Genomic DNA, 11,150 nt, shown 5'->3' with positions numbered 1-11,150 from the left:
CAAGCAAACTTCAACATCTTATCTTTCTCCTGAAATTCAAAATGAGTTTATAAATCTCATGACTTCATATGTGCGAAATTATTGTTTGTCAGCAATTCGTAGAAACAAATACTATGGTATTCTGTTTGATTTCACACCTGATTTAGCCCATCATGAGCAATTGGCCCAAGTAATTCGGGTTGTTGAAATTGACTTTAAGACAAGAAAAGTAGAAGTCAAAGAGTCATTTATTGACTTTATTCAGATAAAGTAAAAAGACGCTGCCAATATTAAGAAAACAATAAGCACAAAATTAAAATCAGATGGAATTTTATTGAGTGATTGTTGTTTGCAATGTTATGATAATGCTGCTGTCATGTCAGGTCATCTGTCAAGCGTTCAACAAAGAATTCTGAACAAAAATACAAAAGCAGTGTTTATAAACTGTGATAACCATAGTTTGAACTTAGCATGTCTTCATGCTGCAAGTCATTTATAATTTCTTTGCTCATTCAACAACTCGATGGGACGAACTGCAGCAGGAGATTAAGATCTCTGTCAAGCGTGAATCAGAAACATGGTGGAGTGCAAGATAAAAGGCAGTAAAAGTTGTACATGAAAAACTGGATGAATTGCTAGGACTGTTAGAGCAATTAAGTGAAAATGGCAAGACGGCTGAAACAAAATGTGGTGCTCATAATATTCTGCAACGCATGCTTGCATTTTTAATTACTTCTACTTTACATATTTGGAGAAATCTTTTATCATCTATCAATCGAGTACAGAAACGTATTCAGGACCCAAAAATGAATTTAGAGAATAGTGTTACATGTCCCTATACACCTTAGTCTTCAGAAATGCCATTGAAGTATTTAAATTTAAAGAAAACTATAATATGGGAACAATTTTGTTGTAACAGATTAGTATTTGGCGGCCATATTGAAATTATGCTAGTGAACCTTTCATCCGATCAAACCTTTGTGATTTCTATGATATTCTATATATCAAGAAACCCCATTTTAGAATCTTAAGTTGTGAAAATATGTCATCAAGAAGTAAAGATATTACAATATATAGATGTTTGGCGGCGATATTGGTTTTATGCAAATTAGGCATATATTCCATGCCGGTAGCTCACAGGATTGTTAGTATGTTGTTCAGGGGACCTCACAAAAGCACTGTGGTGAATAAATTGTTACAGTTTGTTCCCTTTCGAGTGAAAATTTCCCTAGACTATATGCAGGCCCGCCGACAGGGGGAGGGGCTGGGTAGGAGGGAGGCAACTGCCAATGGGCCCGGAGAATGAAACCTTGTTATGCTGTAATGCTCACAAAGAACCTTTAGGCTATGTATCATCATTTAATCATTAATAATGATTGAAATAATAATTTGAGTAATAATTAATATATATTTGTTACCTTATTAACGTTTTTACGCTCATACTGTGAGCTAAAAACGGCTGCTGCTATGATTTTGCCTTGTTTATGAACTCGTTGCTGTCCTAATTTAGGATCTTCTTTTTTAATAAGTTCTTAAAAATATTAAAAAAGACAGATAAAGGGGACCTGGCGAAGATGTTTGCCCCAGGGCCCGTGCTGGTTCTCGACGCTCATGGCGATATGGAAGCTGTCTCATCTTGTAGTGTAATGAAAGAAATTAGAGTAATATTTTGAAGACTTCTTGACTTCTATCTTGCCACTTTTCTAAGGATTACTTTTTAATAATGGTGCCCCCCAGTGGCACAGCGGTATGTTTGCGGATCTACAACGCTAGAATCCAGGTTTCGATACCTGTGGTGGGCAGAGCACAGATAGCCCATTGTGTAGCTTTGTGCTTAATAACAAACAAACAAACAAATTAATTATGGCTCGGCATGGCCAGGTGGTTAGGGCGTTTGACTCGCAATCTGAGGGTCGCGGGTTCGAATCCTCGTTCCACCAAACATGCTTGCCCTTTCAGCCGTGGGGGCGTTATAATGTGTTGGTTAATCCCACTGTTCATTAGTAAAAGAGTAGCCCAAAAGTTGGCGGTGGGTGGTGATGACTAGATGCCTTCCCTCTAGTCTTACAGTGATAAATTAAGGACAGCTAGCGCAGATAGCCCTCGTGTAGCTTTGTGCGAAATTCAAACCAAACTTCTTAATAGTTTTTTAGAAATTTGGTTCTTACTCTTTGAAAATCTGACTATTCAGCGGTTTGAAAACAGAGAAGTATACTTTAAAATATTAATAAAAACACTAGTCAGCTAGGTATTATATAATGTTTCTAACTTCATTCTAAATAATATTTTTTTAGTTAATGTTCCGCTTTTTAGTTTTACCTAATTTACGAAACATTATTAAAGTGCGTATGGGTGCTGAACGCTGTAACGCTATTTAGCGGAACGAAGTTTTTCGGGTTTTACTTAGTACTTTACGAATGGACGTACGATAAGTTATAAACTAACGGTAAAACATTATTATTTTTTATGAATTTCCTTTTCGATATGCTAGTATATGCAATTAAATAACAAGTTGGTAATTTTATTTTAATAAATAAACGAATGTTAAAGTACATTTATAATCAATGAAAATGTAATCTAGTTGTACGTTTTGTGTTGCTGTTAATATTAGTTATTACTATATCGTACGTTATCACATTAACAGTATTATTTGAGTATAACTGTAGTATAACTATAACTTATAAGTATAATAAATAAATAATGTAAAAAAAACTGTTTCGTATGTGAGTAAGGCTTGGTAAACTTAATAAATATTAATTATAAAGTTAGACCCGTTTACATAATGAGAAATAATACTCTCGAAGTATGTTTTGTTCAAAACAAAAAGTTAAATGAATAAAGTTAAGAAAAATTACTGAAAATTAGAATGGGACAGAATTTGGTGTCACCGCAGACGCTTCATATGTGTGTTTTATTATGTTGAATAAGTGCTCATACGTTAGTTTTACTCTTGCAAGGTTAGCCTTTATAAATTTTTGTGTGTGCAGTAGTTGAGCTTTTGTCTTTAACTAAATTTATTAATATTATTTTAAAAATTCGCTAAACAGCATCATCCTATTTGGAAGGTTTGAAATATGTTTTTTTGTTAACTACTGAAAAGTAGGTATTGGTTCATATTATATATATCTGCAAAAATATAATTATGCTAAAATGCTTTAATTTTATAAATGTATATTATAAGAAAGTTTTTGAAATATTTTTATTACTTTTTATTCAATAAAATTGAATATTCGTGATGATTTGCAAAGTTCAGGTTTGTTTTTTGCAAAGAGTAAACTTAGATAAACCTTTAAAATCTTGTGTTTTTGGGTAAGTCTGTGAACCCAGCATGTATTAGTAACAGCAACATTATTATATTAGGATATGTTAAGATATTTAAAATTATTTTCCCTTGTAAAAAGAAGAGATAGAGGATATCTGATAGATGAAGTTAAAATTTTTTAGAATGGTCGGAATAAGGGAAAAACATAAATTTTGGCAGAGTAGGAGTCATTTCCAGCTGAGAAAGATTTTTAAACCAGAAGGGTATTCTTAAATTTTACGTTATTTCTTTGTATTCTAATTTTCTGTTCATTAAATTTTTTCCACCTGTTCCATAAACACCTAAGTTACTAAGTTGTATTGTATTATCAAAGGCTTTCTGAAAGTAAAGGTAATAAAATCAACAAAATTGCCTTCATAACAAAAATAAGCACAAGCTCTATAAAAATGCTCCAAGAGAAAATTTGAAAAGATGTGAGAATTAGTAACTAAATTAATTTAAATATCAATTGCCTAAATATGTTTCTAAATGACTTTCAATCAACAGAAGTCTTAGCACTAGTAATTATTCACTGAGGAAGATAAAACTGTAAAAAAACGATGCTTGTTGAAAGCACGTGGAATGATTTGCTGTTTACGATAATGGATATGACTAGCACTTAATGGCAGCTTAAAAGGGGAATCGGAGATTTCCTGAAAAATAAAGGGTGGTTTAATTTTTGCTTCCCATTTTGTTTATGGGGAGGGGGTGATGTGCATGAACTGCCTTTAAGGACCAAATGGCCCCTTGTTGTCAGTGTGATGCTCCTCACTTAAGTCAAAAGAAGTAGCTTAGAATTTTGAGCTAGAAAGTAGAAATATTATTATTATTATTAAAGAGTTGAGTAAAGTGTTCATAATTGTTAGAAGTTTGAACAATATTCCTTTAAATTGAATATTAAAAGAAATAAGTTTAAGTTTTGTAGGTTTAGATGAAAACCTGTTTGTTAACAGAATTTCTTTTTAATTAGATATAAACTAAGGTACCTTACTTGTGACCTGAATCTACTTTTACTGTACAATATTTGTAACAATCTTCTGATTCCTTACATCCAGCTATTTTTCTATTCAATGAGTCGGCTTATCTCCCACATTTATAGAGATAATTTGTTTAACAAGTCATGGCTCTAATCAAATGCTTTCCTAAAATTCAGTTACACTAAATTCACATCTCTATCCTCATCTACAGAAACAATAAATGCTTAAAAAGATGAATAATGCAAAATTTTTCCCAAGTGAAATTATGTTGATTATTCAACATCATTTTAAACTTTATTAAATGAGTTTGCCAAGTATCTTTTATCAGACTTTCAGAAACCTTTCTCACCACTGATATAAGATTAATAGGTCTGTGATTATCAGGACAATTTTATTATTTTCCTTGCAACAAATATTAGCAAGTGGTGTGTAGATCTAATCCTTAACCCCCTTAAAAATTCTTGGAGAAATATCTTTATGCTTTGCCATTGTTTCTTGGCAAGCTCAGATTTAATGTTTGTGTGGTATATGCTGTTAGTTTTAACTAACATTTTCTTCATAAGATATATGGGTGCTCAATGTAATATTCTTATGATATTTTTAAGGCTTGACCTCATTTGTTTAAATTAAGATTACCTTCTGTCGCCTTATTTTTTCAGGAAATTTTGTTTTTGGAAAATAAAAGAAAAGAAACATTGAGAAAAAGGTTGAAATTTCAATTCCATCAATGTAGGCCTACATGTTATAATTTTGTTCACGTACTTAATCAGATAAGTGAAGAAACAGAATTATAAAAGTAGATTCATACCAATATTTCAACAAGTTGTAATGTTTGTCAATCTTCCTCTGTTACTATGTGTTGACAGGAGAAAGACAAGTAATTTTGTTCTATATTCTGACTGCAATAAGACGAGAGGGCAAAAGTTATATATTTGGGAGAAAAAATTTTATGCTCCAATTAAGAGTTTTAATTTTTTTAATGGAGTTTTTGGTGTATGTAGCGAGTTTGCCATCAGCAGTAGTGAAAGCCTGCACGTACTTTTGTTTACAAGTTTAAAAGGAATACAATTTCCTGAAAAAAGAAAGGGTGGTTTTAAATTTTTACTTTTTCACGACATACGTGTGCTAGAACAGCCTTAAAAGATCCCTTGTTGTCCCTATTTTCATATCACTGTAGTAGCACTTCTCTCACTTTTACAATTATTACATATTGATAATGATGTCTGAAAATTATTCTACACTTTTTTGTTGGTGTAGATAATAATAATTTGCCATCAGAATAAGCTATGTACTTAAACCAAAACTAAAATAAGTCAGTATAGCTAATTAAATATACTTTTCTTACATATCTATATAGAAATTAGACTGGATTGTTTCATCAGTTGAGTATCCTCACTGCTATTGATATTTTTGGCTGTAAATCCGATAATACCTCATGAGGTTTGGCCAGGTAAAGAGATTTCGGTTAGTCCTAAGTACAAATTCAGAGTTAACACTGAAAAACAGTAAAACAATCTATAATGAAAATTGAATGATAAATGACAAGTGAAAATAAAAAGTAATTACATTCAATATAATAGCATAACCAATATTATTAATCAAAGCAGCTGTAAATATGATAAAATACATTACTTGGGGAACCCAGAAATGCTTGCTCTTGTCTCGAACCGTATTCATTGATGTATATTTAATTGGAATCTTGCTTTCTCTCAAATGATATTTGTACATATTTATTCTCTATCATAATGTGTCACTCTCTTTTATAGGAAGGTATACTGAATAGAAAAATCTTGCTGAATATTGTTTTCCTCCTTAAAGAGTTATTGACATAAACAGATAAAGAAAAATCCTGAAAACGTAATGTGGAAAAGAGCACTGACATGTTTTCGTCAACAGGTGAGTTTAATAGATTTGTATATTGTTTTTAGTTTTCGCAGATATTCCTCATGAAAAACTTCATAATTACCATTTTTTATATTTAAGGAAATGATTTATTTTGATTCTAGGCAGCAGGTGATCTTGAAGTTTTACAACCATAGCTACAAACATATTGAATTGGTTGAATAATGCACAAACTTTTTAATGCCTCTTATTCCTTATTACCTGGTGCATATTTATGACATTAAATACTCATCATAACTTTATATCCTCATGTAATGAATATGTATGTCCAGAAAACATAACCTTAGAAACCATTCACATAGTACTTAACTTTGTCGTGTCCTACAGCTATTTTAAATTTGGAGAAACTGTAGAAACAAAAGGAGTAGCAATAGATAACATAACATCAGTCACATTTTACTGTAATATTCATGCATATATTAGAAACAAAAGGAGTAGCAATAGATAACAGAACAGCAGTCAGATTTTACAGTAATATTCATGCATACATTAGAAACAAAGGGAGTAGCAATAGATAACAGAACATCAGTCACATTTTACTGTAATATTCATGCATACATTAGAAACAAAAGCTCTTGATAAATGAAAAAACACAACAGGTTTAACTCTAGAATTGTAGTCGATGATATATTAACATATGTAACGATGGAAAAGGCATTACAGTAGTTTTACAACTTCCTAAACAACTTGCACACATAAATCCTTTTCACATTACAACTACCGAACACAGAAGAAAACTTAGTCTTCTTAGACATAACTAAAATCCAAGATGGACAAATACAAAATTGTTTGCATGACAAAGAAAGTAAAAAGTTGATGTTTCTCCATTATACGTCAATCATGTCAATAGAGGAACAATAGGAGGAGAACTAAAGAGAATGAATTGAAACTGCTCCTCACTTAATGCGCAGAAAGACCTTAAACATTACTACTACAAAATTGGATTACTTGAAAAGTACATCAATGTTGTTTTCTAATTAGAAATACACAGTGACAACAGATCCTAAAAAATATAGAAACAGAAACATTCCTGCAATGATCATTATTTAATATACAACACAATCCCAACTAAATTGTTAAGTCATAAACATTTGACACTAACAATCAACATAACACAGAAAAACAGTAAAAGATCACATAGTTTACTCCTCGTACACGTGAAATGCAACAGAAAACAATGCTGTGGCCGAGAAACAGAGCAGGACAAAAATGCTACACTAAAATCATAGTGTATTAAACCACATGCAGTATGTATATGTATATATAGACACACACACACACACACACACAATATATATATATATATATATATTTTGGAGGAACTGAAAGACCTTTACGCACACATTTTGGAACATATTGATGCATTATATAAATATGAACAAAACAAAATCACAACAGTCCAATACTTCATACACAAACATAGAACTTCAAACATAGACAACCAAAACTCATATAGAGTTTCAATCTTATCTAAAAAAACAAAGATTTTAAAGATAAAATATATGAAAGTTATACTCATCAACAAAATAAAACCGAAGATAAACAGAAACAAAAAATGGTACATTTGATTAAACTCCCATTCGAACACATTCACATCATACTCATTACTTTGAATATTTAGCCTATAGATTTGACATCCATGTATGGTATGCTAGTATATCACACTGTTTTACGAACGCTTATTACTATTATGTTTCTACATCTCAGTCTATATATTAAAATTCTTTTAAAAAATAAACACCGGTCAACAGTTCAGCAGTTAGTTTCCAAAGTTATTTTAACATTAAACATTTCCAGTCTCAGTAATAAAATATTTAACTGCAGTGTCATTAACCTAACACAGTTAGTGAAATTTGTTTTCTTACAACTTAAAATTTTGTTTCTTAACAGTTTCAATTTTATTTATTTGATAATTTTAATGTGTCTTTAGTTTTCAATTTCAAATAAGTAATGTCCTCACAAACTGAGTGAATAATGATATTCAGTAAATTTTTGCACAACTTAATTAGTAGATTAAAAAGTCCAGTATATATCGTATGCCAACATAAAAATATACAGAATTCAGATTTTATTTTATTTAAAACTCTAAGATTAATTCAGTTAGTTGTGGTTCTGCCTTGAAATAAAACTAAGTCATGAAGATCTTCAAAACATTTGTCACAAGTTAGAAGATTCTGGTGCTCGGATGCCTACTTTAAATATGCTAGTTTTATATATATAATAGTTGTATAATGCTTCCTTAACATTTAAGAAACACTTTCATATTATTGGTTAAGGAAAGAAGCAGTTCCTGTGTTTGTGCAGATTGGTCGCTTGGTGTTAATGTCAAAATGATAATTACTTATTTTTCTTTATTTTTTGTCATGTGAAAAATATGTATGAGAATTAAATCATGTTTATTATGGTGAAATTCTGGTTTGTTTAATAGAAAGATGTTTGCTGCAAGTGTTAGTATGATCTGGTGGCAAGAAGGAGTAATGCAGGAGCTTTGTGGGTTATAAGTGGTTTAGCCAATATTATTTAATATTTACAAAATGTATATTTGTATAATAAAACATTAATGCTTTCTTTTGTTTCCTAAGAAACTCAACTTTTTTGTAAATTACTTGCTAAGATTATGTTTTCTTGTGTGATATGATAAAAATATCATTAATTATAACAGTTATAGTTAGTTATTATTTTGTGTATAGTACACTTGTAAAAGTAAATCTATAGAGAAATGTTTTAAAATATCAGTATTGAGTGTTTAGTTCTTATGAATTTTGTATTAAAAAAGGTCTATGATCATACAATATTCAAACATCTATAAATAAGAATAGCACAATTATTTGTAGAATACGATTGGACGGTATTTTAATATTAATCAGTTACATATTAAAAAAATCAATAATTATTTTGACAGCCTAAAGTAGTCTGTTTTGTTTTGTCCATATTATTTACAGCTTCATCTTCGACAAAATGTGAACTGCCCTAAAAATGTTAATTTTATAAAGCCATCATTTCGACACTATTGTGAAGAGAGGATCTATACTGAGAAAAGTAAGTTTATGCTTTAACATTCATTAGGGAACTAGTTTCATTTCCATAACTACGATATATCATTTACCAGTAATAATTAGAATAACATATTAATCAACCTTTCTTACAACCAAAAACTGACTTAAGTTAAAGTGAAGACTTCTTGGCTTAATTTATGTAACTTATATCATACTATATGAAAACACTGACTGGATTCGATACTCTTGTTATAAGTGACATCCATTTCCTAAAGGTAGAATAAAGTGTCTGTCTTTTTCAGTCAAAATTCAGAATTATGGTAAACATTTATTGTCCAATACAGGATCTGTACAGTGAACTGACCTTGTGCACTTAGGGTTAAGGAGTACCAGAATTAAACTGCACATTGTCTTGTTCTTATGTTTGAATTAATTTGCCATTTAGATGATGTAGTGTTTTAGAGTTAGTGCATTTGTGACCAGTGACTGGACTTTGAAGCAAAGAATTGGAGAAAAATAGTATAGTCAACAGAGAAATTTCATGCAAAGCTACACGAGGGCTATCTGCACTAGCCGTCCCTAATTTAGCAGTGTAAGACTAGAGGGAAGGCAGCTAATCATCACCACCCACCGCCAACTTTGGGGCTACTCTTTTATCAATGAATAGTGGGATTGACCGTCACATTATAATGGCCACACGGCTGAAAGGGCGAGCATGTTTGGTGTGACAGGTAGTATGAAACAACTAGAAAATTGTGACATATTCTCTCTATCCTTTAATTTTATGTATATAGAATTGTTTAAGTTATAATTCAAACTAAAAAATATGATGGAACAAGCTTGAGATTTCTGACTTTTTGGTATCTGCTTACAATAAAGTTTATTCTTTTGTGTCAGCTTGGGTCCCTAATTTCTCCTTCTTTTTTTTGTCTGAAAACCCATACCACATTCCATTTTTTTTAAGGTTTTTATCCCTCCTTTTTGTGGGACTATGGTAGAAAGCCTGAATAAAGTTATGAATCTACTTCTGCTATTTGAGTGAGATAAATTATATTTAAAAGTTTTTCTTTAGACACCAGTACTACATTAAGGTATCTGCCATTGATTTATTGATTCAGCAGAGTTTTTAAGTTATAAGTCAGTTCATCATGTTAGTCCTAGCAGCAGATTTCAGAAATAACTTCTTGGAGATATTAATTAATGTTAAAGTACAATTGAGTCATGTACAATTAGAAGATCTAGTGTGGGAACTAAGTTGCTCTGTTTTATTGAGCTGGATGATGTGGGTTCAGAAGTGAATCAGGTTGTAATGGTTGGTAGAACTTGATCATAAATCTGTCATCTGTATTTAAACCAGCTCATGTTGATTTATAAAACTTAGTGATATGTTTCTCTTCTAGGTTTAAACCAAGTCATGCACTTGATATAGCTTTGTCCCATAACTCCCTTACAGGTTTGGATATGTATATGTTGTATGCAAGTTTCATTTATTTTGACATATTTCAGTGAACCTGGTTTTATATGTATAATAATAAAAGGACATGTGGACCCTAAGGGTTTGCACCTGGGTGTTATTGCTTATCTAGATGTGTGAACGTGTGCACATCTTTTTAATGAGGCAAGCTAGCATAAAACCACATAGAAAAGAAGTGGTTCTTTATATTAGAAATATAAATCACAGACATGTGTGACTGCCATAGCTCCAAGAAGAAAGAACCAAGGAACCAGAAATTTTACACCCATACTAAGTGGACCCTGAGGGTTTGCACCTGGGTATTATTACTTATCTACATGTATGTTCGCATGCTCGTGCACATCTTTTTATGCCAAAACCCAAATAGAAAAGAAATGGTTCCTTATATTACAAATTATAAGCCGGGTACTTTTGCTAGTATATATGTGTGTGTGTGTGTGTGTGTATATATATATATATATATATATATATATATATATATCTGTTATGTTCGTCACTCTACGGTATATTGTTGTTTGTAA

At 31.1% G+C, this 11,150-nt stretch overlaps 1 protein-coding gene across 6 annotated transcripts in view; it reads left to right on the top strand.

The window, feature by feature from the left end:
* LOC106462061 (single-stranded DNA-binding protein, mitochondrial-like) overlaps positions 1-11,150 on the top strand; it is a 54,554-nt gene that overhangs the window by 34,242 nt on the left and 9,162 nt on the right. For 3 of the 6 annotated variants that reach the window (XM_022389189.1, XM_022389188.1, XM_022389187.1), the window contains exons 2-3: positions 6,024-6,153; positions 9,102-9,198. In XM_022389189.1, coding sequence (XP_022244897.1) covers positions 6,118-6,153; positions 9,102-9,198 — 133 coding nt within the window. In that variant the 5' untranslated portion in view covers positions 6,024-6,117. The other 3 variants (XM_013921940.2, XM_013921941.2, XM_013921942.2) reach the window with 3 other exon arrangements.

Source organism: Limulus polyphemus, unplaced genomic scaffold (assembly GCF_000517525.1).
Source record: "Limulus polyphemus unplaced genomic scaffold, Limulus_polyphemus-2.1.2 Scaffold1086, whole genome shotgun sequence".
Taxonomy (NCBI): Eukaryota; Metazoa; Arthropoda; class Merostomata; order Xiphosura; family Limulidae; genus Limulus; species Limulus polyphemus.
The sequence above is the reverse complement of the archived record's forward strand: the minus strand, read 5'-3'. Positions and strand labels throughout refer to the sequence as shown.